Source organism: Macaca fascicularis, chromosome 7 (assembly GCF_037993035.2).
Source record: "Macaca fascicularis isolate 582-1 chromosome 7, T2T-MFA8v1.1".
NCBI classification, from domain to species: Eukaryota; Metazoa; Chordata; class Mammalia; order Primates; family Cercopithecidae; genus Macaca; species Macaca fascicularis.
The window spans coordinates 122,367,147-122,395,134 of NC_088381.1; the positions used below are offsets into that span (position 1 = coordinate 122,367,147).

Sequence of the window (27,988 nt, forward strand, 5' to 3'; positions counted from 1 at the left end):
CCCTGGCCGGGCGGGCTGGGCTCAGCCGGGCTGGGCTGGGCTGGGCTGGGCTACGCGGCTTGAGCCTGGCTCTGTCCAGAGCGAGACCCTGATGGCTGCGGTGTTTCTGGTAACGCTTTATGAATACTCGCCGCTTTTCTACATCGCGGTGGTCTTTACCTGCTTCGTCGTGACCACCGGTCTGGTATTGGGATGGTAAGTGTCCCAGGGGTGAGAGACGAAGGGGCGAACACCCCGGGAGTGGGGTCGCGACGACCTGCAGGGGGCACAGGAGCCGGAGGCCACGGGCCGGAGGACGTCGGGGATTCGGTGTCCCCGGGTACTTAGGACTCCGACTTTCTCTGGAAGGAAAACAAAGTGGACTCTGCACCTGCGTCACTGCCCTGCATCACCGTGTGGTCCGCGTCGCTGGGCATCTTGGGGTGGTACCGCATTGGGGTGTTCTACTCAGCTTTGTTTCTAGGCGATAAAGCAGCCAGGAAGGGCTTGGGCCTGGTGTTGAGAGAAAGTGCTTCTCTAGTAGGCTTCTGTCCTGGATTCGGGCCTACTGTGTGTCCAGGATGAGTCAGTCACCTGTGCTACAGTGCACAGACTGGATAGTAAGCGAGGTTAATAGTTGTGATTCTGACCTGAATGGAGCCCTTAGTCTCAGATCCTTCAGAGTAACTTGTAACTGAACTGTTACCGTTTGAGAATTTAATGGTTTCTATATACATTCCACACCTTTTGAAGTAATATTTTGTCGATAGAATTGTAAAATCATAATTTTAGAGCTGGAAGAGACCTTAGAAATAAGTTACACCGAAGGTGGACAGTTGCCTATTGGAGACAAGGAGAATGGTCTGTTAGATAACCGCTGAGCGATTCTTCTAGCCTAGAGGTTCAATTTCTGTCTTGAGGAGATGCTATTGTATCATGTTTAGACAAGCCTTGTAAATAACAGCGAGTCGAAACCGTGTAACTAGCCCACAACAGTTTTCCTAGGCCGCAGCCTCCAAAGTCCCTTTGAGAAGATAATAGTTAGTAATCCCAGCACTTTGGGAGGCCGAGACGGGCGGGTCACGAGGTCAGGAGATCGAGACCATCCTGGCTAACACGGTGAAACCCCGTCTCTACTAAAAATAAAAAAATGAGCCGGGCAAAGTGGCGGGCGCCTGTACTCCCAGCTACTCGGGAGGCTGAGGCAGGAGAATGGCGTAAACCCGGAAGGCAGAGCTTGCAGTGAGCCGAGATCACGCCACTGCACTCCAGCTTGGGCTACAGAGCGATACTCCATCTCAAAAAAAAAAAAAAAAAATTAGTTACAAAAAGATCAAACAGCAGTTCTAAGTGGATAACAGCCATGGTCTGAGGTCAGAGAGGACTCCGTTGAAGAGAGACATGAGCTGGATTTTAGAGAATGATCATCTTGAAAAATAAATGGAGTCAAATAAATGGAGTCAAAATAGGGAATAAAAGGCATTTCAGAGAAGACAGCATCAACAGAGGGGCAGAGAACATGTTAGTGAATAAAGAAGGCTATGTAAAACGAGTTTTAAAATAGCCTTTGATCACATATACGTGATTGCCTTAAAGAACACGGGCCCGTGTCAGTTTCTGAAAATATATGCCATCTTTAGGAAGTGATCAAAGTTTTAACAGGTCCACACTGCTCCTCACCCTACCAGCAATACAGCATAGAATTCCTTGCCTTGTATGTGGGTGAGGATGGGAAATACCAGTTCCTTACATGTGGCGGTAAGATTGGGAAACAAAGACCAGTCTTAACACAGTTGGTTATCTTGATCCATCAGATTTCATTGCTAATGTTCATTACACAAAAGTTTGTAATTGGAATTAGGAAGGTGTTGCCCATGTGGAAAAAGCAGTCTTAACACAAGATTTTTAAATGACTATAATGTTAGTGTTACTCTCTTAATGAAGCATAATTTTCCTCCACTAAGGAAAATAGTAACTAGTTGATAATTGCCTTATGTGCTTTAATTTTTATTTTAAATAGGCCAACTAGTTAGATATCTTAGCTATCAGTCTTTAGTATTGGGAAGAGGATAGTCAGGAGCCTCATGTTTGTAGTGGTTAACAGACAGATTTTGGAGTCAGACAGACATAGGTTTAAATCCTGGCTCAGCCAGCTTTAAGACTTAGTTTGAACATTTAATAATTGCCAAATCACCCCATGTAGATAAGACTTTTACAAGAGTGGAAGCCCATGTAATCATAGATCGTTTGGAAGTCTGAGCTAAGCACTGCTAAGGCCACAAGACCATGTAAATACCAGTCACTTCCATCCTCATTTAGGCCTAACCAGTCATCTTGTGCCTAACATAACCCTTTTCTCCATCTGAGTTAGCTTTGCCCATGTAGATAAACTTTTTACTGTGGTTTTTTTTTTGTGAACTTAAGCCAAGGCCACATATTTATTGACTAGAAATGATGAAAACTTGGACACCATCTAAATCTCTTAAAAACGTCTAATAGTACCCCATCAGAAGGGTAAACGAGTTAATATGCATGTTTTTTTTCACCCTTGTCATTGTTTTATTTTGTTTTAACCTCCCATAATACCATTCCTACTGTTCATGTGTTTTCTGTCATCTTTTTTTCCTTAGTACTGCTCTTGAGTTTTTCACTGTTTGCTTCCTTCCACTGTTTGCCATGTCCACCTGCACTGTGTGGGAGTGGAGAAAGAACAGGAGCATATGATTATTGAAATCCCAATAGCAATAGCAAAGAAGCATGCAACTAGAAATACAGTATTTTTCTTTCACCGTGTAGTGGTTTCTGTGATCTCTGATAGCTTCTGCCAGGCACTGAGCACAAAGAAGCCCAAAAGTCCATTTACATCCTTTTACAGTTTCAAATAATCAGGGACCATGACTCCAGTAGCTACTCCTGGCATGCTCTTGACTACAGTTTATTAAGCTGTTGACCTCAACTTCATACCACCCTCTGCTTTGTGAATCTAGGGCAGAACTCTAAACTACATTTCTTCTTTGCAAGCTGACTGCCTATGGGGCTTTGCCAACAAGGGAAGGGGGCTGGAAGGCTGGAAGAGGATGAAGGGACTTGCTGCTTCCTGTTGATTCCTTTTCTTGTCTGTCACTTGCCACAATAGTGCCTCACTCTGGCATTAATACTTGGTCCCACTTGTTCCAGTTTATGCTTTCCTACTCTGCTAGAATCAGCCTTATGCACTCCCTTAAAGATACCAGTATCCTTTCCTCAGATCCGAGTCCTGAGCTCCACAGAGTCTCTCCTCCACATTTCTAAACTATAGTAAATTCTCTTTATTCTCTTTTCTCTGTTCCCTTGTCCTAGGAGTGATAGCTGCTTCCTGCTGTTACTACTTCTTATTACATAAGTAGTAACTCAGCGTCCTGTTTTTGCCTTTTCAGTTCTTCAACATATGGTTAACATTTTTCATACGAAAATTTCTCTTGATGTTGATGCTGGCAACTTTAAAAATCAAATCAAATCTCCCTGTTAAAATAATGGATGCATTTTCAGATTCTTGCCTGGACCCTGACTGATAAAGAAATTATCACTAAGAATGGGATCCTGGTGAGAAAGCTTTCAAAGATAGAATTTGGGGGTTGGTTTGGTAATTTCTTTAGCTCTTTGCCAATGGGAAATAATCTAAGTAACCCACAACATGTAGTGGCATCACAATCAAATTAATACATTTGGTTGACTGTGACAAAATTATTTCTGAAGCTGTGTGCTGGAGGACCAAGTGGCTAAAGTGCTTGACTGTTATGGCAGTAATGATGACTACAGGGACTGAGGAAGAAGTGAGATGGGTGCCTCTGTGTTCACTGGAGCACTAACAGAAAGAAAATGTCAAACTCAGATCTTCAAAACATTAGATCGGTCAAATCTTAGAGAATCATAAAGTTTCTGTGGTTCTAAAGCACTTTATTTTGTGTAGCCACAGAAAGACTTGCTAAAAATTGAACACAGTTTTATTTTATTTTATTTTTGAGACAGTCTTGCTCTGTCATCTGAGCTGGAGTGCAGTGGCATGATCTTGGCTCACTGCCTATAATCCCAGCACTTTGGGAGGCTGAGGCGGGAGGACTGCTTGAGCCCAGAAGTTCGAGACCAACCTGGGAAATATGGCAAAACTCGGTCTCTACAAAAAATACAAAAATTAGCTAGGCATGGTGACAGGTGCCTGAACACAGTTTTAACTGCACTAGTAATAAAATTACCTGATCTTTGTCAGTGTCTCATTTAGAATATTGATTGGAAAGAAGTAGAACCCTGAGACTTGGAATGGGGACATCTAGGTAGATGTGGACAGAGCTGAGAATCTTGAAAAAAACTCCAGTCACTCTGAGCCTCCATTGTTGACAGAAGCTGCTTACTTTCCATGTGTGAGAAAATTAGCCTTCTCTTGCTTGAAGATCCTGTAGTAACCTCACCTAGGGCAGTTGCTTTGCAAAGGGCTATCCACACTTAAGACCTGCCTCTATTTTCTTGTCATGAGGCCCAGATCTCTGCATGCTGCCTAGTATAGGGACAAAATCTGATCTGACTGGAAATAGTCTGTCCTTGAAAAGAATTGCAAAATTTTGCTAACTTATATCTGTGGTATCCTGCGGAATATATGTGAGGATGGATTGTAAGCCAGAGAATAGAATGTAACTCTAGATCAGATCATATTTATTGATCTGGGTATATTCTCAAGAAATTCTGCATCTAAAGCGTTAACTCATGCTTGTTTGGTTGATTGAAACTTGGACTCATTGGTGATCTGTATTTTGTAATGTTGAGATTTCTGTTGTTGTTGTTTTTAAACATTTAGGTTCAGAGGTACATGTGAAGGGTTGTTATATAGGTAAACTCGTGTCATGGGTTTGTTGTACAGATTATTTCATCACCCAGGTATTAATCCCAGTACCCAATAGTTATCTTTTCTGCTCCTCTTCCTCCTCCCAACTTCCACCCTCAAGTAGATCCCAGTATCTGTTGTTCCCTTCTTTGGGCTCATGAGTTCTCATCATTTAGCTCCCACTTAAAAGTGAGAACATGCCGTATTTGGCCATCTCTTCTAGGAGATGGAACAGAAATGTTTAGTGCCTTCCAATTTCCCTGTGAGTACTGCTTTATCAGCATTCCCCACATTTTGACACGTCTTCATTTTTATTCGGGCCATGATTTAAAATAATTTCCCTTTTGATTTTTTTCTTGACCTCTAAGTTATTTAGAAGTTTGTTATTTAGTTTCCAAATATTTGGAAATTTTAAAAATATCTCTTATTGATTTATAATTTGATTCCATTGTGGTTAGCATACTTTTTATGATTTGACATCTTGTAGATTTATTGAGGGTTGTTTTATAATCCAAATATATTCTCTCTTTTGTAAATGTCCTAGTGCACTTAAAAATAATATGTGTTCTGCTATTGTTAGGTGAGTTTTTTTTTTTTTTTTTTGAGATGGAGTCTCGCTCTGTCACCAGGCTAGAGTGCAGTGGCATGATCTCGGCTCACTGCAACCTCCGCCTCCTGGATTCCAGCAATTCTTCTGCCTCAGCCTCCAGAGTAGCTGGGACTACAGGTGCGCACCACCACGCCCAACTACTTTTTTTTTTAAATTTTTAGTAGAGATAAGGTTTCATCATGTTGGCCAGGATGGTCTCGATCACTTGACCTCATGATCCGCCCATGGCCTCCTGAAGTGCTGGGATTACAGGTGTGAGTCAACGCGCCCGGCTGGGTGAGATGTTTTATAAGTGTCAAGTCAAATTGGTTGATAGTGTTATTCAAGTTTTTGATGTCCTTAATGATTTTCTATATATTGGAGCTATCAATTATTGAAGTGTTGGGGAGTATTAGAATTTCTGACTATAATTGTGGATTTATCTATTTCTCTTGGCAGTTATATCAGTTTTTGCTTCATATTTTGAAGTTCTGTTAATAGGTTCATAAACATTTAGGATTATTTTGTGTGCATGATGAATTGACCCTTATATCACTCTGAAATGGACCTCTTTAATCCTGGTAATAGTCTTTGCTGAGATCTAGTTTTGTATTAATGTAGCCACTTCAGCTTTCTTTTGATTAGTGTTAGCAGATACATCTTTTTTTCATCCTTTTACTTGTAAACACTTTTTGTCTTTTTATTTAAAGTGGGTTTCTTGTATGCACCATATAGCTAGGTCTTATGTTTTTATCCAATCTGATAATCTTTGTCTTTTAACTAGGGAGTTTAAAACATTTACATTTAATGTGATTATTGATATTGTTAGATTTGATTCCACCATCTTGCTATTCGTGTTTTGTTTTGTCTGTTCTTTATTTCTTTTCCCCCCTCTTATTTTGCTAGTCTGTTTTTTGTTTCTTTTTCCCCTTTGTTCAGCCCTCATTTGCATGAGTTAAATAATTTATGTGATTCCATTTTTATCTCCTTTGTTGGTTTATTAGCAATAACTTTTTTTAGTGGTTGCTTTAAAGTTTATTATGTGTCTCTAACTTATCACCATCTGCCTTCAGGTCATATTTTAAAGAGATATAAGAAAAGTGTTATAATTCCTCACGTAGTTACCATTTTGCTGCTATTTATTTCTTTGTGTCAATCCAGATTTTTATTTGGTATCATTTTTCTTCCCAAGGCATACTTTAATTTTTCTTGTTGTCCAAGTCTGTTGGTGATGAATTCTTTTAGCTTTTGTTATGTTTGACAAAGTCTTTATTTTGCTTTGGAAAAATATAGGTATAGAATTCTAGATTGACAAGATTTTTTTCCTTTTAGTTCTTTAAAGATATTCTGCCTTCCATTACTTCTTATTAATATTAAAAAGCTGTCATTCTTATCTTTGTTCCTCTATGTGTAGTATATCTTTTTTCCTTTTCTTTGGCTACTGTAGTGTATCTTCTTTCTTTTTCTTAGGATTTTCTCTTTATTACTGGTTTTAAGCAATTTGATTATTATGTGCCTTAGGTAATTTTCTTTGTTTCTTGTGCTTGGAGCTCATTGAGATTCTTGGGTCTGTAGGTTTTCATAGTTTTCAACATGTTGGGGAAGGTTTTGGCCATAATGTGTTCAAATACTTTATCTGTCCTCTGCAAACTTCAGTGATATGTTAAGACTTCAGTTACATGGCTGTCTAAAAGTTGGCTTACTGATGCTTTTTGTTGTTGTTGTTCAGTCTTTTTCCTTTCTGTGTTTCAATTTCAGTACTTTTTATTATGTTGTCTTCAAGATTACTAATATTTTAGTGTGCATTATCTAATCTGCTGTTAATCTCATCCACTATATTTTTAATCTAAAACATTATCTTTTTCATCTCTAAATATTGATTTAGGCCTTTTAAATATCTTCCATGCCTCTATATCGTATGTGCAGTCATTACTTTTCTTCTGAAACATATGGAATATAGTTCTAGGAGCTATTTTTATATCCTTGTCTACTAATTCAAGTATCTGTATGATTTCTGGATCTATTTCTATAGAGTTTTGCTCCTCATTGTGGGTAATATTTTCCTGCTTCTTTGCATGCCTGGTAATTTTTTTTTATCAGATGCTATACATTTTGAATTTTACCTTACTAAGTACTGGGTATTTTTGTATTCCTCTAAATATTCTTGAGCTTTATTCTGGGTCACTGTTAAGTTACTCAGAAATAGTTTAGTCTGTTAGAGGCTTGCTTTTCAGCTTTGTTAGGCAGGACAGAGCAGTCTTACCCAACTCTTTTATAAAATCAGAGTCATCGAAAGTGAATTTTTATTCCATTTGTTAATTTTATTGGTTGTCTCTCAGTGTTAGACTTGTGTGTTTTGAAACTTTAGTTTTCAGCCTAAATTTTAGTGGAAGATTTGTTTTGTTTTGTTATTTTTCTCCCTTTGTTATCACCCTCACTGTTTATCCACTTTACAATTATTATTATTTTTTTTAGTTGAGCATTTTATTTTATTTTATTTTTTCCTTCAACTTTTAAGTTCTGGGGTACATGTGCAGGGTGTGCAGGTTTGTTACATAGGTAAATGTGTGCCATGGTGGTTTGCTGCACAGATCAAACAGTCACCTTGATATTAAGCCCAGCATCCATTAGCTATTCTTGATGCTCTCCCTCCCCCAACTCCCACCCTGATGGGCCCCAGTCTGTGTTGTTTCCCCTCCATGTGTCCACGTGTTCTCACTGTTCAGCTCCCACTTATAAGTGAGAACATGCAATGTTTGGTTTTCTGTTCTTGCGTTAGTTTGCTGAGGATAACGACTTCCAGCTTCATCCATTCTCCTGCAAAGGACATGACCTTGTTCCTTTTTATGGCTGCATAGTATTCCGTGGTGTTTATGTACCATAGTTTCTTTATCCAGTCTACCACTGATGGGCATTTGGATTGATTCCATGTCTTTGCTATTGTGAATAGTGCTGCAATAAATATATGCATGCATGTATCTTTATAATAGAATGATTTATATTCCTTTGGGTATATACTCAGTAATGGGATTGCTGGGTCAAATGGTATTTCTGCCTCTAGATCTTTGAGGAATCGCCATACTGTCTTCCACAATAGTTGAACTAATTTATATTCCCACCAACAGTGCAAAAGTGTTTCTTTTAGGCCAGGTGCAGTGGCTCACGCCTGTAATCCCAGCACTTTGGGAGGCCAAGGCAGGCAGATCACCTGAGGTCGGGAGTTTGAGACCAGCCTGACCAACATGGAGAAACCCAGTCTCTACTAAAAATACAAAAAAAAAATTAGCCAGGCGTGGTGGTGCATGCCTGGAATCCCAGCTACTTGGGAGGCTGAGGCAGGGGAATCGCTTGAACCTGAGAGGTGGAGGTTGTGGTGAGCTGAGATCGTGCCATTGCACTCCATCCTGGGCAACAAGAGTGAAACTCAGTCTCAAAAAACAACAACAAAAAAAAAGTGTTTATTTTTCTCCACAACTTTGCCAGGATCTGTTGTTTCTGGATTTTTGAAAAATAATCGTCATTCTGACTGGCATGAAATGGTATCTCATTGTGGTTTTGATTTGCATTTCTCTAATGATCAGAGTGATGTTGAGCTGTTTTTCATATGTTTATTGACTGCATGAATGTCTTCTTTTGAGAAGTGTCTGTTCATGTCCTTTGCCCACTTTTTAATGGGGTTTTTTTTTCTTGTAAATTTGTTTAAGTTCCTTATAGACTCTGGATATTAGACCTTTGTCAGATGGATAGATTGCACAAACATTTTATAGTTATTTATACCCAGATTCCTAGACCTCCAGACCAGGACTAGGTTTTTGTTTTTTGTCTTGTTTTGTTTTGTTTTTGAGACAGAGTTTCACTCTTGTTGCCCAGGCTGGAGTACAATGGCGTGATCTTGGCTCACTGCAACCTCTGCCTCCTGGGTTCAAGTGATTCTCCTGCCTCAGCCTCCCAAGTAGCTGGGATTACAGGCATGCACCACCATGCCCGGCTACTTTTTTTGTATTTTTAGTAGAGATGGGGTTTCTCCATGTTGTTCAAGCTAGTCTTGAACTCCCGACCTCAGGTGATCGGCCCATCTCGGCCTCCCAAAGTGTTGGGATTACAGGCGTGAGCTATTGTGCCTGGCCTTTTTTCTTTCTTTGAGACAGAATCTCTCTGTGTGGCCCAGGCTGGAGTGCAGTGGCACAATCTCTGCTTACTGCAGTCTTGACCTCCCAGGCTCAAGCAATCCTTCCACCTCAGCCTCTTACGTAGCTGGGACCACAGGTGTATACCACCATGCCTGGTTAATTTTCTTTTCTTTTTTTTTTTTTTTTGTAGAGATGGGATCTCACTGTTGTTGTCCAGGCTGGTGTCAAACTCCTGGGCTCAAGCATTCCTCCCTCCTCAGCCTCCGAAAATTCTGGGATTATAGGCAGGAGCCGGTGCACCCAGCCTAGGACCAAGTCTTATAACGACAGTTCTGCCTATATTGGTATCGACCTAATCCAGCTCCTGGTTCCAAGTTATAAACCTGGCTCTGGCCCTTGTCTGGAGTAGACAGCCTATGCTGGTCTCCTTAATACATGAAGGCTTTGTTGCCACTGTGTGCTGCCAGACTGAGAACCATGAAACCATGGCATAGCCTTACTCGTTACTTTGTTTCTTTGCTTTTTTTGGATCCATAAAGGTATTTGTTCCCAGCATTTTATTATAAAAATTTTCAAACATACAGAATACTAGAATTATACAGTGAACACACATGTGCCCATCACTTAGATTCTACCATCAGCATTTTATTGTAATTTCTCCATTACATGTCTGTCCACATTAATCCACTTGTGTATCCACATATTGGTCTATCTTCTTTCATGATGCCCTTCAAAGTAAGCTGTACTCTTCACCTGTAAGTTCTAAAACATTACATATTACTGACTAGAGTTCAGTGTTTGTTTTTGTTTATAGTTTCTTGAAGTAACATTTACATATAAGATATACAAATCTTATTATTTATTTATTTATTTTTTGAGATGGAGTCTCACTCTGTCGCTCAGGCTGGAGTGCAATAGTGTGATCTCGGCTCACTGCAAGCTCTGCCTCCCAGGTTCGCACCATTCTCCTGCCTCAGCCTCCCAAGTAGCTGGGACTGCAGGCACCCACCACCACATCCGGCTAATTTTTGTATGTATGTGTATTTTAGAGGTGGGGTTTCAGCATGTTAGCCAGGACGGTCTCGATCTCCTGACCTTGTGATCTGTCCGCCTCGGCCTCCCAAAGTGCTGGGATTACAGGCGTGAGCCACCGCACCTGGCCAATCTTAAGTGTACCATTTACCAAGTGTTACCAAACACATCATCTATACAACTTAAGCCTCTGTCAAGATAGTGAACATTACCATCAATTTTCTTACACTCTTTCCCAGTCAGTCCTACTCCTGTAGTTCCAGAAGCAGCCATTGTTCTTATTTTTACTTCTACCATAAATTTGTTGTGCCTGATCTAGAATTTTATATTAGAGAAGCATACAGCATTTATTCTTTTGTGTAAGGCTTCTTTATGCATAGCACGAGTTTCTGAAATTTATCCATTTGGTTGTAGCAATAAGTGGTTCCTTTTCAGTGCTGAATACTTCTATTCTTTTGTTTAAATATACCACAGTTTGTTTACTCATTTCAGCGGGGTCTTTTTTTTCTTAAAGCGTATGAGACTTAGGTATCTGTGGGGTCTCTTTAGTTTTTCTTTATTTTTTATCTATCACTGATATGTGTTTGGAGAGAAGGGAGTGCATCAAATAGGCCCCTAACTGTGCTGTCTTAAACTAAAGTTTCTTAGTTTAACTGGTGTATATTAATTTTAGATTATTTTATGTAAATTGAGTAAACTAGCTGTTTTTTAATTTTTTTAGGAATCGAATTCAGCCCCTTTCATTTTCCTTTGAATTCTGTTCCATGTGCATTGTCAGAGTTTACATTTTTACATGAAATTTAAAAGTAGAAGATACATAAATGAAGAGCTATAGTTGGTGCTTTGAAAGTTCCATTATCCTGGCTGGGCGTGGTGGCTCGTACCTGTAATCCCAGCACTTTGGGAGGCTGAGGCGGGCAGATCACCTGAGGTCAGAAGTTCAAGACCAGCCTGGTCAATATGGCGAAACCCCGTCTCTACTAAAAATACAAAAATTAGCCAGGCTTGATGATGGGCGCCTGTAATCCCAGTTACTTGAGAGGCTGAGGCAGGAGAATCATTTGAATCCGGGAGACAGAGGTTGTAGTGAGCCAACATCGCGCCATTGCACTCCAGCCTAGGCAGTAAGAGTCAAACTCCATCTCAAAAAAAAAAAAAAAGTTCTGTTGTCCCATAAGTCATATTAGTCTGCGTTTTTTTTTATTTTTATTTTTTAACAGACGGAATCTTGCTCTGTTGCCCAGGCTGCAGTCCAGTAGCACGATCTTGGCTCACTGCAACCTCTGCCTCCCGGGTGCAAGCGAGTCTCCTGCCTCAGCTTCCCAAGTAGCTGGGTCTACAGGTCCACGCCACCATGCCCAGCTAATTTTTGTATTTTTATTAATGATGGAGTTTCACCATGTTTTGGCCAGGCTGGTCTCGAACTCCTGACCTCAAGTGATCCTCCTGCCTTGGCCTCCCAAAGTGCTGGGATTACAGGCATGAGCCACCACACCCGGCCAATAGTCTGCCTCTTGAGTATATATTTCTTTTTCACATTTAAAAAAAATCAGTAAGTTCATGTGTTTGCTGTTATATTAAGTATAATTTATCTATAATCTCCATTCTCCTTTGTTGTTATCAACCGTATTAACAATAGAACTCTTTGTTTTCAAGAATATGTTGATTCAGCCAGCTGAACAATACATAGTCCGTCCTTGATATCCAAGGGGGATTGATTCTAGGGTCCCCACCCCCATATTCTAGGATGCCTAAGTCCCTTATATAACATTACATAGTATTTACATATAACCTACACACATCCTTCTGTATACTTTAAATTATCTCTAGATTACTTATACCTAATAAAATGTAATACTGTGTAAATAGTGGTTATACTGTATTGCTTTTGAATTTGTATTATTTTTTATTGTTATTTTTTATTCTTCCCCCCGTCCCCAAATATTTTTGATGTGCAGTTGGTTGATACAGAGGGCCAACTGTTTTGCAGTTCTGTGGGATCTCTAAAATAACATAAATTGAGAAATTTAACCTCTTTTTCTGACACTTAATGCTAAAAGGAATAGCCAATGAAGAACAACAGATTTTACACATAACAAAGTTTCAACATTTGTTAAAATAATTTTATTTTTTACCTTTTTTTAGGTTTGGTTGGGATGTTCCAGTAATTCTGAGAAATTCAGAAGAGACCCAGTTCAGCACAAGAGTTTTCAAAAAGCAAATGAGACAAGTCAAGAATCCTTTTGGCTTAGAGATCACTAATCCATCTTCAGCTTCAATTACAAGTTGGTGGCCATTTTCCAAAGATTTTCTCTCATTGTTTGCCCTCTTTTTTTAGCCCTTTTATTTTCTTTCTCTATTTCTTTCCCTTCATTAGACTTTTAACAAACATTTGTTGGGCAACTATTTTGTTTCAGGTGCTGTACTGTATATGACAGATATAAAGATAAGATTAGGAAGTTACAAACTTTACTCCTGAAGAATTTATCACCTAGTAAACAGACGTAGAGGTGTATACAAAGGAGCAGAATGAAGTATTACAGGTGTTAATAGTGAAGTCTGTTAGGACACTATGCCGTTTTTATTGGTGTGTAGTAAAGTGAGAAATGATGTGTTATATCTAAATACAGCTAATGTAAGGTTGCTAACCTTTTGAAGAACAATTGCCTTTTTTTTTTTTTTTTTTTTTGAGACAGTCTTACTCTGTCATCCAGGCTGGAGTGCAATGGCACAATCTCGGCTCACTATAGCTTCCGCCTCCCAGGTTCAAGCGTTTCTCCTGCCTCAGCCTCCCAAGTCGCTGAGATTACAGGTGTGTGCCACCATGCCTGGCTAATTTTTGTTTTTTTAGTAGAGACTGGGTTTTACCATGTTGACCAGGCTGGTTTCAAACTGCTGACCTCAGATGATCCACCCACCTCAGCCTCCCAAAGTGCTGGGTTTACAGGTGTAAGCCACCGCGCGTGGCCAGAATGATTGTCATTTAATCTGAAACTATGGTATTTTGGTATAAATTATTTTGATACAACATGTTATTTTGTAGATGGTAGGTAATAGATGGCAGTTGTTTGCTTTTGTACTTGCTTAGAAAAATAAGTTGTCTGCAGGACCATATAGGAACCATTAGAATTGTAAAGAAAGAAATGGTTAAATTTGTTAAGGTGAAGAGGCATATTCAGGAAAGCCTTCATAAAAAAGAATATGCTGGGTCTGTCTTATTTTTTTTTCTTCATTCCTCCTTTTTTTTTTTTTTTTTTTTGAGCAGAATCTTGAAAGATAAGTGTTTACCTCTTGGGTGAGAAGTGGAGTGATACATTAAAGAAACAGTCAGTAGTTATGGCTAAAGCATAGGATGGGACAGGTAAGAGAGGAGTCTAAGAAGACTCAGGTTCTTCCTGTGGGTGCTCCATAGCCAGATCCTTTTACAAAATGAAGAGTACAGAAAGAATAGCTAGTTTCAGAAGAAAGGCAATGAATTCAGTTTTGAACTTTTGGACTTTGAAATTCTTTTGTGACAGTTCAATAGAAATAAAGAGTAGGCAGTTCTAGATACAGTTCTGTAGCTTTTTTTCTGGACCGAGACCCTGTCCCTTCTATACTTGCTTACATTTCAGGTTTCTTGAAAACAAATAAACCAGATCTTTCTCTGCTTTTCGTCCTATTCTAGCTACTGCCGTATTTCTCTTCTTCCCCTCACAGCCAGCTTCTTAGAAGCTGTTTGCATTTGCCTTCTCTTGGCCTGCTTCTTTCTTACCCTTCAGTGCAGTGCAGTGCAGTCTGACTTTTCCCTGTATCCCTTTACTGAAATGGCTTTCTACGACTTCTGCCCTGCACTTTCGACCCCCAGCAGTCATAAAATCCAGTGGGAGTCTTTCAGGGCTGAGTTAATGCTCTCTCTCTAGTATTTTACAGAGTTGACCTTCCTTTGCAATATCCTGCTCCCTTGCGTCTATGGACCATTCTTGTCTATTCATCCTTCCTGCCTCTAACTCTCAGAATCTAATAACTGGTCAGAAGTCAGTTTACTTAGTCAATATAGATCATCAGGCTTAAGTAAATCTTGATTTGTAAGGAAAAATATATGTTGGTTTTTTTGTTTGTTTGTTTTTTGAGACAGGATCTTGCTCTTCCACCCAGGCTGGAATGCAGTAGTCTGATCATAGTTCACTGCAGCCCCAACACCCTGGGCTCAAGTGGTCCTCCTGCCTCAGCCTCCCGAGTAGCTGGGACTACAGGTGTGCATGACCATACCTGGCTAAATTTAAAAAAAAAATTTTTTTTTGAGGGGGAATGGGGTCTTGCTGTGTTACCCAGGCTGGTCTCAAACTCCTGGCCTCAAGCAGTCCTTCTGCCCCAGGCTTACAAAGTGCTGGGATTACAGGCGTGACCCACCGTTCTTGGCCTCAAAAATTACAGAATTTCTTATTCATCCTCTTTAGCTGTAAATACTATTACCCTGTGAATTGATGGAAACTAGGATCTTGGCCACTCCTCTCCCCACTCCATCCCTGTAATAGATAACAGTTCATTCTGACATTTTTCACGTGAGAAAACCAAATTTTAAGATATGACACAGAGAAAACTAATTTGTTTAAAAGATAGTTGGTTGTGCATGCCTGATTACTGATTAAAGTGTACACCCAGCTACCAGCTACTCAAGAGGATGAGGTGGGAGGATCGCTTGAATCCACAAGGTCGAGGTTGCAGTAAGCCGTGATTACACCACTTCACTTCAGCCTGGGTGACAGAGTGAGACTCTGTCTCAAAAAATAAAATAAAAAATAAAGTGTACAGAATAGTGGCGGTTGGATAACCTCCCACCTCTGTGGCCATAGGCTAGAAACTGCTACAGTGTCACATCTGGCTCTTGAGCAGGACCCACAATGAAACACCTACCGGCTGCAAGGCCTTCCTTCCTGCAGTACAGTTCCACAGGTCTGAAACTACACTGAAAAACTAAGAAGAGCTGATACATTATGAGCAAAACACAGGGCACTTGTGAGGCAGAAAGTGTGAGGAAATCCATCAATCTGCTTTTCAGGCAGAAATAGTCACAAATAGAGCCAGCCCTGCAAATGTTTGAGGCAAATAAAAAGTTAGCCAGTAAGTAGCCTTCTTAGCTATGCCTGCACACTAGGTGCTAACCAACAGTAGTGTTACTGAAGTCATGAAAAATTCTTTAAATATGTGGACGTACAGCATGAATACTGAAATATTTTAATTTTTAAAATACCAATGCATATCATTTATTATCTTTCTCGTATGGGGAAATAAAGAGAAGGATTTTGATAGGAATTATACTTAGCAGAGTAAAATTCATTTGTTTAAACTGTGGAAAAGTGGGTATCATTAAAGATGTCTACACAGAACATTAAAATAATATTGTAACAATATTTGTGACATTTAAAAAAGTTATTTCATTTGGTGTGTAGATAGTTTAAAAATCTTTTTTTCACCACTGTACCCAAACTGCCTGACGTATAGCAGAGAAGACTGAATAATCTAGAGACCTGATTTAACTTGAAAATAAACCAGAGGCGGCACATGGTGGCTCATGCTTGTAATCCTAGTACTCTGGGAGGCTGAGACAGGTGGATCCTCGAGTCCAGGAGTTCAAGACCAGCCTGGCCAACATGACAAAACCTCATCTCTACTAAAAATACAAAAGTTAGCTGGGCATGGTGGCACATGCCTGTTAGTGCCAGCTACTCAGGAGGCTTAGGCTGGGGGATTGCTTAAGTCTGGGAGGTTGAGGCTGCAGTGAGCTAACGCCACTATACTCCAGCCTGGGTAACAGAGTGAGACCTTGTCTCAAAAAACAAAAAAAAAACACACGTGCTTTTTATTTATATTTAAGATTTTTGTTTGTATTTATTTATTTGTTTTTGAGACGGAGTCTCGCTCTGTTGCCCAGGCTGGAGTGCAGTGGTGTAATCTTGGCTCACTGCAACGTCTGCCTCCCAGGTTCAAGCAATTCTCCTGCTTCAGCCTCCTGAGTAGCTGGGACTACAGGTGCATGCCACCATGCCCGGCTAATTTTTTGTATTTTTAGTAGAGATAGCATTTCACTGTGTTACCCAGGATGGTCTCAATCTCTTGACCTCATGATCCACCCGCCTCGGCCTCCCAAAGTGCTGCGATTACAGGCGTGAGCCACTGTGCCCTAGCCATACTTTAAAATTTATAATTTAAAAAAAAAGAAAACCAGAGAATCCATTTTAATCTTAGTCATTTAGTTCTGTTTACCTAGGGGTGGGTTGTTGGGATTTTGTTGTTGTTGTTATGTAATGATATATTTGGATTTGTGTTTCCATGTCTGCCATATAGAGTCTTTAATGAAATCGTAAATTAGATACTTAATATATATTAGTTGAGTTGAATTAATTTGATTCAGAAATTCTGCTATCTTTTTGTAAATAGCTTCCTTATATTTTAGCTTATTCACCCTGGTAAGAGCTAACATTAAAGCAAAAGGGTTAGGAAAAAAACACAATGTACATGGCATGTTTGGAGGCGTTTGTGAACCTCCATTCCCTACAACCTAACACTTTCTTTTTTTTTTTTTTGAGATGGAGTCTCGCGCTGTTGCCCAGGCTGGAGTGCAGTGGCACGATCTCGGCTCACTGCAAGCTCCGCCTCCCGGGTTCACGCCATTCTCCTGCCTCAGCCTCCCGAGTAGCTGGGACTACAGGCGTCCGCCACCTCGCCTGGCTAGTTTTTTTTTTTTTTTTGTATTTTTTAGTAGAGACGGGATTTCACCGTGTTAGCCAGGATGGTCTCGATCTCCTGACCTCGTGATCTGCCCGTCTTGGCCTCCCAAAGTGCTGGGATTACTGGCTTGAGCCACCGCGCCCGGCCACCAACCTAATACTTTCATCTCCCAATACCCTGGCTTTATTATCCTCATGAATGGTCTCCTTGTTTTTATTACTTCTTCTCTCACAGGGATACTTCCTCAAGAAGGTTTGTGGCTTTTCCGCCCCATCGTTTCTCCCTTTTTTAGTGGCGTATTTTCTAAGGTCCTTATTTTTTCACTTTTTTGCAAGGCTGTCTCTTAAACCCCACTTTATTTGCTTGTTATAGATAGTCTGGGTGAGGACAGTTTGAGAGATGCCACACCCATGTGCTTCACTTATTTTGATTCTGAATTTTCTGGTTTACAGCTGTGTCCCAATTTTGTTAAGGCTATTCATCTATTGATCTCAAATGATGTTGTGTGTGTACTGAGTTTTAGAAGGCAAAAAAAAAAATACATAAAAATGGAAACTCTTTGCAAAAAAAAAAAAGTGGAAAAAGTAAAGGGAGAATAGTTTTGATGGGGTACTGACACTATCTTCTGATAGTGGAAATCATTACATTCTCCCCTCAGTTTATGTAATGGACAAGTTTGTAAAAGATTATGGAGAGTATAATTTTATAGATTCTGTAGTTTTTTAAAATTAATTTCAGAGATATTTTAAAATCTGATTAATCTCCAATTGTCAAAGGTCTCTGACGCTCTTCCCACTTTAATTAAGTATACAAAGTCTATAAACAAGTCTTTTAAGTAACTCTGGCTTTTTTTTCTTTTTACAAAGCAAGTAAACAGGGTAGTTTTATATGTTCTGTAAGCTGTAAGTTGAGTTTTAAAAGGCTTATCCTTCCATTGTTCTTTTTTTTTTTTTTTTTTTTTTTTTGAAGCAGGGTCTCACTCTGTCATCCAGGTGGGAGTGTAGTGGCGTGATCCTGGCTTACTGCAGCCGTGATCCTCCTACCTCAGCCTCCCAAGAAGCTAGGACCACAGGTGCATGCCACCATGCCCAGCTAATTTTTGTGTGTTTTGTAGAGACATGGTTTTGCCATGTTGGCCCATGCTGGTCTCAAACTCCTGGCTCAAGCGATCCACCCATCTTGGCCTCCCAAAGTGCTAGAATTACTGGCATGAAACACCACACCCAGCCTGTTCTTTTTTAATGTAAACAAACACATATATGGGTATCCATTCTTGTGAGATAAACAGTAGCATGTATATTTAATTTTCTCTACCTTGCTTTTTTTTCATTTACTAATATATTCTGAAGATCATTTCATAATAGTATGTGCAGATATTCTGATATGCTTCTGATATGCCTCAGTTCTTTTTTTTTTTTTTTAAAGACACAGAGTCTCGCCCTGTTGCGCAGGTTGTAGTGCAGTGGCACGATCTCGGCTCACTGCAACCTCTGCCTCCCTATTCACTTTTAATAGCTCCTTAGTACTTTATTGTAGAGTACTAAAAAAGCTGGAGGTAGACGGGAAAGGAAAAAACAGAAAATGCATATTTTAAAACGTTGAAAAAGAAAAAAACAAGAAACACAAAATGATTATTTATTATTGTATTACCAGCAAAAATGTGAAAAGATGTATGTATAAGGCTATTCATTGTAGCACTATTAGTTGTCATAGCAAAATACTGGAATAAACCCAAATGTTCATCAATGAGGATTAAATGAATAAAATATAGTACTCTACTATAATTTGAAATTACAACCTGCTCCAATTACCTATGCAAAGTTCCTACCAATTAAAATTTTTGCTTAAGTATGATTAGAAATGGTCATGTATCAATGCTACTAAGACTCTCAGACATTTATAGGAGGCATACCCTTTAACAGGTTCTTTTAACTGCCGTCATCCTGGCCAGCATCAAAAAGGAAGCTTTTGTTACTCACCCTGTATGATTGTATTAGAAGTTACATTAAATCACTTTCATTCTTTCTCCTTTGTATTTTACAGCTGGCATAACCTTGACAACAGATTGCCTTGAAGATAGTCTCCTTACATGCTACTGGGGGTGCAGTGTTCAAAAATTATATGAAGCTCTGCAGAAGCATGTTTACTGCTTCAGAATAAGCACTCCCCAAGCGTTAGAAGATGCTCTGTATAGTGAATATCTCTATCAGGAACAGTATTTGTATCCTTTTATCTGATATACCCATCAGCACTGAAACTTAGATTTCTTATGGATAAAGTGTTGCTAACTTACTGATCATTTTTGGTATATTTTTGTTCTTATGGTTATAGTGGCAATTTGCCTTTACATTTTCAAAAAGTATTAAAAAGGATAGCAAAGAAGAACTATATTGCCAGTTACCAAGAGATACTAAAATTGAAGACTTTGGCACAGTGCCCAGATCTCGCTATCCATTGGTAGCGCTATTGACCTTAGCTGATGAGGATGACCGGGAAATTTATGATATTGTAAGTAACTGAAAAATTTGGAAGCATTACCTTTAAGTGATTTGAATAGTGGTTCTTCATTATTTGATAAATAGAAAAAGTTTTGTTTTAATTTCTGAGGATGTGCATTTGGCTTACAAACTATATACCTATTTAGTTTTTATATGTGTAACAGTACCTTCAGAGTATGACTCATTTTTGCCTTATGGATCACAGTAATATGACTTTATTTGGAAAATAAAACATATATAATGGTTGAATTAAGTTAATTTCATCATTAACACCTATTTGGTTGTATACACCTATTTGGTTTTTATATGTGTAACAGTACCTTCAGAGTATGACTCATTTTTTGCCTTATGGATCACAGTAATATGACTTTATTTGGAAAATAAAAGATATATAATGGTTGAATTAAGTTAATTTCATCATTCTGTATTCTGTCATATTTGCTGTGTAGAAACATGTTTATTCTGAACATGTTTAGCACTGAATAAATAAGCATAATAATGATCTAAAGTGCTCAATTTTAAGATAGTATCCACTCTTTTTTTTTTTTTTGCCTGCTTGCAGTCACCTTGTTTCCATCAAAGTCCCTGCTGCACGTATATCTTATATGTCTGGTGCCTGTATTTTCAGTAATTATAGTAATCTTCTTTTCTCAGTATGTGCTAAGTATTTTTTCAGTCTGGTAGTTGATTCCTATTAGGAAATTAAAAGTATCTTAGAGATCTAAGAGGACTGAAACTTTGACAATCATCCGAGTATAATAGAAACTTAGACATGAAATAAACTTTTTTTTTTTTTTTTTGAGACGGAGTCTCGATCTGTCGCCCAGGCTGGAGTGCTGTGGCCGGATCTCAGCTCACTGCAAGCTCCACCTCCCGGGTTTACACCATTCTCCTGCCTCAGCCTCCCGAGTAGCTGGGACTACAGGCGCCCGCCACCTCGCTGGGCTAGTTTTTTGGTTTTTTTTTTAGTAGAGACGGGGTTTCACCGTGTTAGCCAGGATGGTCTCGATTTCCTGACCTCGTGATCCGCCCGTCTCGGCCTCCCAAAGTGCTGGGATTACAGGCTTGAGCCACCGCGCCTGGCTGGCATGAAATAAACTTTTAATGAAATTGTATCATGGTAAAAATGTCCTTACACACAATTGACTACTTTTTAAAAGTGTTTAATATAGATTATTCATTAATAAACATATGGTAACATTGTTTTGTGATACTTCGTAATATGCAAAGTACGTTCACAAACATTAACTTATTTTTTTCTTCCAACAACGTGGTTTCTTAGGACAAGGTAAATATTCTCCTTTTACAGACTGAAACAGAGTCAAGAAAAATCCCAGTCATTCAGGCAGTAAGATATGGAACAAGGGCTTGGCTCTGAGCATTTTTTGTTTATTTGTTTGTTTGTTTTTGTTTTTTGAGTGTTTTTTTTTTTTTAGCAGGAATATCTTCCTGCTACAAGTGTACATTGAGCTTTGGAAGGTGCAGACTCCGGGAAATCTGGACCCTCCTTACTCGTTTGCAGTTAAGCATCTAGGTTTTTGGTTTTTAATATTTTCAAACTGAAGTTCCATTTTTTTCCAAGTCATGGGGAGCAGAGGGGAAGGAAATGGGGATATGTAGGTCACTAGAGACAAAGTTGCAGATATATAAAATGAACTGGTCTAGAGATCTAATGTACAGCATAAGGACTATAGTTAATATGGTATTGCTTTTGGGATTTTTGGTGCTCTTGCCACATGCAAAAAAATGGAAGTAACTATGTAAGATGATTCATATATTAATTTGCATTATTATAGTAACCATTTCACTAGGTATATATATATCATAACATCCTGTTGTACACCTTAAATATATACAATAAAAATACAAAAGTCATACCAGCAGTAGTGTATTTCCAGAACCTAGTACAGTGCCTAGGACACAATAGGGGTTCAATAAATATTTGATAAGTAAAAGAAAAAAAAAAGTCATACTGGGCAGTGTTAATGAACCTCACAGAGCTTGACAGCAAAACACCTTAGCTGTACCTTGCATGCACCTTAGTGTGCATGACAGGCCTTCTGGCTTCCTCCCTCCTTTCTCTCCGTTTCAGTTAGAGATAAATAAAACATGTTAAGTTGGTGTCTCCTATTTCCAGCTTCTTTGTTCTTGACCCTGTGTGCTTGGGTAAGGAAGCCCTTCTGCCCCCACTGTGTGTGCCCTCTCTTCTAAGTTTCTTGGGTTCTGTTCTCGTTTTTCCTTTGGTTCAACACAAAAGGATCATATCGCAGTCATTTTCCCTCCCAGCTTCCCCCTTGCATTCCTTTTCCCTTCACTGATAGTGCTGTCTAGGTGCTCAGGGTCTTTTTTTTTTCTAACTTTTTCCCCCTGTCCAAACAGGGAGTGATTGTGTATCTGTGTGGTAAAATATATGTAACATAAAGTTTGCCATTTTAACCATTTGTGTGTGTGTGTGTTTTCAGTTCAGTGGCCTTGTAGGCTAGAGAAGGGTTTGTTATCAGGTCCCTGATCACACTGGATGAAGGCTGTGTGGCCCAGCTGTAATTATGGGAGGCTTATTCCCATAGGGGAGCCTGAGTGTCTCCCAAGGGTTAACAGCCGCCTTCTCTTGTACTTTGTGTATGTCTCTGTGTCTGGGTCCTTTTGAATGTCTTTTATTGTCGTCTGTGGGCTCCCTCCTTTTTTTCTGTTAATCCTTGCTTCTCTTGTCTCTTATTTCTCAGATTGGGGGTAATATTGGCACTCAAATACATTTATTAGTGTATTTTGTATTAATGTTCTCTGTTTATAATTTTAAAAGCAAATGGACCATTTCCTATTTCTTTTGCATATGTGTTTTTTGAGTATTTTATCTGTGGGTCAGGGACTATATATTTTTTTAAAAACTTATTACTAAAATATTATTTTTATTTTAACAGCAAAGAATTATATTTAGGTAGTACAATTAGGAACCAGTTTGTTGTTTTAGGTTAAAAAAAGGAAAGCAGGAATTGTTACTACAAAATTTTGACTTTAACATTTTTTCATTTTTACTTAATTACATTGGCTTTTATTCTGTATTATTCAGATAATACATTTGTGTCAGGAAAAAAAATTAGAAAGTGTAGATAAGCCAAAAGGAGAGAAGTATAATAATCTGTATTCTATCATCCAAAAATAATAACTGTGAATATTTGTATCTTTCCAAATCTTTATATATGTAATTTTAAGAAAACAGGCTAAAATGATACATTTTATACTATTTTGTGACCTGCTTTCACTTAATAGTATATTCGAACACTTTTTTCATATCAAATATTTACCCACAGCTACAAATATAACTAGTATGATAATAGCTTCAGAGGCTTTTAATATTAAATCAAATGACAAAATTGGTTTGTTTTTTTGTTTTTTTTGTTTTGTTTTTTTTGTTTGTTTTGAGACAGAATCTCGCTCTTTCGCCCAGGCTGGTGTTCAGTGGCGCGATCTCAGCTCACTGCAACCTCTGCCTCCTGGGTTCAAGCAATTCTCCTGCCTCAGCCTCCCAAGTAGCTGGGATTACAGGCACACACCACCATGCCCGGCTAATTTGTGTATATTTAGTAGAGGTGGGGTTTCACCATGTTGGCCAGGTTAGTCTTGAACCCCTGACCTCGTGATCCACCCAACTCGGCCTCCCAAAGTGCTGGGATTACAAGTGTGAGCCACTGCTCCTAGCCAACAAAATTGTTAGTATGAAGTGGTAACTACTATTTTCTACTAACCCTGTCATTTTGATTTAGTATTAAAAGCCTCTGATGCCATTACTAAATTAATAAATCTTTATAAGCTTGTAAAGAATATTGTGTTTTTGCAACTAATGTAGGGTTTTAAAACTTTTTATTTGTACATAATTTCAAAAAGTTGCAAAAATAAAAAAATAAAAAGAACACCCACATACCCGGTACCTGGATCTCCTATTGTTAACATTTCTGTCCTTTGCATTATTGTTCGCTCATTTATGTATGTATGTATGTATGTATGTGTTGATTGATTGAGAGAGAGAGGGTCTTGCTCTATCACCAGGCTGGAATGTAGTGGCACAGTCATGGCTCACTGCAGCCTCAACCTCTTGAGCTCAAGTGATCATCCTGCCTCAGCCTTCTAAGCAACTGGGATTACAGGAATGCACCACTGTGCCAGGCTAAATTAAAAAAAAATTTTTTTTTTGTAAAGACAAGGTCTTACTGTGTTGCCCCGGCTGGTCTCAAACTCCTGAGCTCAAGCAGTCCTCCCACCGTGATCTCCCAAAGGGCTGAGATGACAGGTGTGAGCCACCACACCCAGCCTGCTCATATGTTTATACATACACATATATATGATTGTATATATATTTTAAATCAATGATTTGAGAATAAGTTGCATACATGATGCTTCTTTACCCCTAAATACTTCAGTGCGTATTTCCTAAAAATAAGGATGCTTTCTTATATAACCACAGTATAGTCATCTTCTTTATAAATTTAACATTGTACAGTATTTTATCCAATTCACAACCAATTTTCTTCTCCAGTTCAGGTTCTAGTCTAGAGCCAGACTTTGTATTTGTCATGGATCTTTAGCTTCCTTTAGCCTGGAACATTTCCATACTCTGTCTTTTATGATATGAGCATTTTTTAAGGATATAGTCACACACACACACACACACCCTTTTTGTAAATTAAAAGATTCTCATTTTGTTTGTCTGATTTTTCTTACGATCAGATCAAAGTTATGCAGCTGCAGCCAGTGAGCTGCCCGGGTAATGTGTTGTTTTCAGAGTGCCACCTCTAGAAGCATGCAATGTTCTTTTCTCTAACTGGTCATGTTAATTTTGATCTCTTAGTCAAGGTGTTATCTGATTTCTCCACTCTTCTGTTTTTTTCTCCCCCTTGGTCTGTGAGGAGGCACTGTAAGATCATGTAAATATCCTGCTTTTTATTAAAAGAAAAATGTTTGTCCTAGATTTAACATCCATTGATGATTCTTGCCAGATTTCATCTTTACTGTGATGGTTGCAAAATAATTATTTTCCAACTCTAGCCCTCCCTCCAGTCAGTTCTTGGCATTCTACAACAAGCAAGAGACTTCCTGTCTCTCCCATTTGTTTGTTTGCTTATCTGTTGTCTCTATGGCCTCATGAATTTTTCCCCCAGTGTTTTATAACTCATGACTGAATTTAATTATTTTGGTGTTCAAACTGCCATTTCCTTGTGCTTCCTGCCAAAACTGAGGGTTTGTAGTCAAACTGTGTCCATAGATTACTTGGATTCTCTCAAAAGTCAGAAAACCTTACAAAGAAATATATTCATGTTGTTTTCTTCTGTATCCCTTCCTCTCCATTCCCACACACCCCAGTCCTTAGAGATAATTGTTGTTTTCCGATTTATCCACCGTTTTTTATTTTCTCTTCTTTCTTACACAAAAGATAGCACATTCTCTATGCTATGTATGCTGTTTTGTACTTTGCTTTTTTTCACTTCAGAAAATCTGGAAATCACTGCACACCAGTTTGCAGAGATTATCTTCACCTTTTTTTTTTTGATAGCTGCATAGCACCTCACTGTGTGTATGCTGTGCATATTCCATAGTTATTCTGCCAGTCTCCTGTGCTTGGACATTCAGGTACTTTCTAATATTCTGCAGTAACAAATAATCTTATGCTGAATAATCCGTATATACATATCTTAATATTGTTGGAATTGTATGGTTGAAGTGTAAATTCATGTTGTTTTGTTAGATGTTGCCATTGGAATTGTACCTTTTTGTAAAAAAACATTTCCACCAACAATATATGAGAGTGTATTTACACAGAGTTCATTGACAAGCTTTTGAATTTTTGTCACTCTGATGAGTGAACAGTGGTGCAGTATTAATTTTAATTAAACATCTTTTAATATGGTCATAGTTCATGTTTATATCTTTTTATGAATTGTCCATGTCTTTTGCCCATTTTTCTATAGGATTTTGGCCATTTTTCTTCAGTTTTTAAAAGTTCTTCATAAATTAGGAATATTAACCTTTAATCTGTGACACACCTTATGAATATTCTAGTTCATCATGTGTTTTGACTTTGTTTATGGTGCTTTTTATCATGTATATTTTTAATTCTTATATAGTCAAGTGTATTTACTCTGGGTTTTGAGTCATAGTTAATGTCTTTCCTTACACTGAGACTAAAATGGAATTTATTCATTTTCTTCTAGTACTTGTACAGTTTTATTTTTTACATTTAGATCTCTTATGTGTCTGGAGTTTATTCTTACGTATGGTATGAGGAATGCATCTAATTATATATTTTTCCCATAGCTATCCAGTTGTCCCAATACTGTTTATTAAAAAAAACTCTGGTGATTTGACATGACACCTTTATTATATTTTTACACATAACTAGGTCTGTTTCTGGACTGTTTATCCTGTTTCATCCATCTGTCTATTCATGTGCCAGTACTATACTGTTTTAATTTTAAAGACTTCGTAGTCTGTTTTATTATCTGACGGGGCTAGTCGCCTTCATGGCTCTCTCTCTTTTCAGTATTTTTCTAGCTCTTCTTTTGTGTTCATTTTTCTGTATGAGAATTTTAGAGTCAATGCATGTAGCTCTCTAAACAAAAGTGTTTTCTCTGGTCCCCATACGTCCAAGCTTCTTAAAAGACTGTTTAATACTGACTTTAATTCCTCTCCTTCATTTCCTTTTTTAGTCCTCTCAAAGATTCCTTTGTCCATTGTGATCACATTAAATTTGTAAATTTGAGTACAATTAAAATAACTGCCAAAAATATGTCAGTAACTGATTCCTCTGTAGTGATTATGATTTAATCAGATCGATGCAAGTTTTCTAATTTATCAGCCTTTTATTTTTGAGAAGCATTTTTTTTTTTTGGCAGAAGACAAAATGTCTAGAAGCAGTTGAAAATTATTTTTCGGCCGGGCGCGGTGGCTCAAGCCTGTAATCCCAGCACTTTGGGAGGCCGAGACGGGCAGATCACAAGGTCAGGAGATCGAGACCATCCTGGCTAACCCGGTGAAACCCCGTCTCTACTAAAAAAATACAAAAAACTAGCCGGGCGAGGTGGCGGGCGCCTGTAGTCCCAGCTACTCGGGAGGCTGAGGCAGGAGAATGGCGTAAACCCGGGAGGCGGAGCTTGCAGTGAGCTGAGATCTGGCCACTGCACTCCAGCCTGGGCGACAGAGCGAGACTCCGTCTCAAAAAAAAAAAAAAAAAAAAAAAAAAGAAAATTATTTTTCACATATATGTGAAATAATGTAAAGATTTTAAGTACTGACCAGTGTTCAATTTTTATTTTAGATTTCCATGGTGTCAGTGATTCATATTCCTGATAGGACTTATAAACTACCCTGCAGAATATTGTATCAATATTTACTCTTGGCTCAAGGTCAATTTCATGATCTTAAGGTAAGTCGTACTCTGTAGTCTTATCTCTGTCTCTTTTGTTTACAGAGTTTCAAAGAATGGCCATTTATGAAAAGATGATTGTATTTTTCAGTTAATAATTATAGAAGATAACTATTCTTTACAATTGGATTTGCTAGCTCATAAATTTTGAGCATCTTCTTATGACCCCCAGTTTTAAAGAGTAATTGTTATTTATAATAATCTTTAAACTTATGTCTTTGATTTTCAGCAACTTTTCATGTCTGCAAATAATAATTTCACTCCCTCCAACAATTCCTCTTCAGAAGAAAAAAACACAGACAGAAGTTTGTTGGAAAAGGTGGGACTCTCTGAAAGTGAAGTTGAGCCATCGGAGGAGAACAGCAAGGACTGTGTTGTTTGCCAGAATGGGACTGTGAACTGGGTGCTCTTACCATGCAGACACACCTGCCTGTGTGATGGCTGCGTGAAGTATTTTCAGCAGTGCCCAATGTGCAGGCAGTTTGTTCAGGAATCTTTTGCACTTTGCAGTCAAAAAGAGCAAGATAAAGACAAACCGAAGGTTCTTTGAAGACATTGTAACACTGAAAAGTACACTTTCTACTAAAGATGCAGAAATTGATGATCTTGGAATTCATTATAACATGGAATCTACAGTATGGGCCATCAATGAAAATTCTATTTTAACTTCATATTTGTATGGTACATGGATGACAAAAATTGGTTATTCCTTTCTGCTTAGTGAATGAATACTGAAATTCATCTGTGTTGATACATAAAAATTCATTCAACTCTTGAAAA

General features: G+C 38.5%; 1 protein-coding gene across 2 annotated transcripts; it reads left to right on the forward strand.

The window, feature by feature from the left end:
* The first annotated feature begins 4 nt into the window (after window positions 1-4).
* CGRRF1 (cell growth regulator with ring finger domain 1) lies at window positions 5-27,988 on the forward strand. 2 transcript variants are annotated; one of them, XM_005561294.5, is made up of 6 exons: window positions 5-195; window positions 12,731-12,870; window positions 19,340-19,517; window positions 19,657-19,804; window positions 27,101-27,208; window positions 27,438-27,988. In XM_005561294.5, the coding sequence occupies exons 1-6, from the start codon at window positions 92-94 to the stop codon at window positions 27,756-27,758; spliced, it is 999 nt and encodes a 332-aa protein (XP_005561351.1). In that variant the 5' UTR covers window positions 5-91; the 3' UTR covers window positions 27,759-27,988. The 2 variants fall into 2 exon arrangements, with proteins under 2 accessions (XP_005561351.1, XP_073853522.1); XM_073997421.1 differs by having other exon boundaries at window positions 27,493-27,988.

Coding starts and splice junctions, on each gene's coding strand:
- CGRRF1 (XM_005561294.5), top strand. CDS start 92: ATGGCTGCGGTGTTTCTGGTAACGCTTTATGAATACTCGCCGCTTTTC. Junction 196..12,730: donor ACCGGTCTGGTATTGGGATG/GTAAGTGTCCCA, acceptor ACCTTTTTTTAG/GTTTGGTTGGGATGTTCCAG. Junction 19,805..27,100: donor ACCGGGAAATTTATGATATT/GTAAGTAACTGA, acceptor TTTTTATTTTAG/ATTTCCATGGTGTCAGTGAT.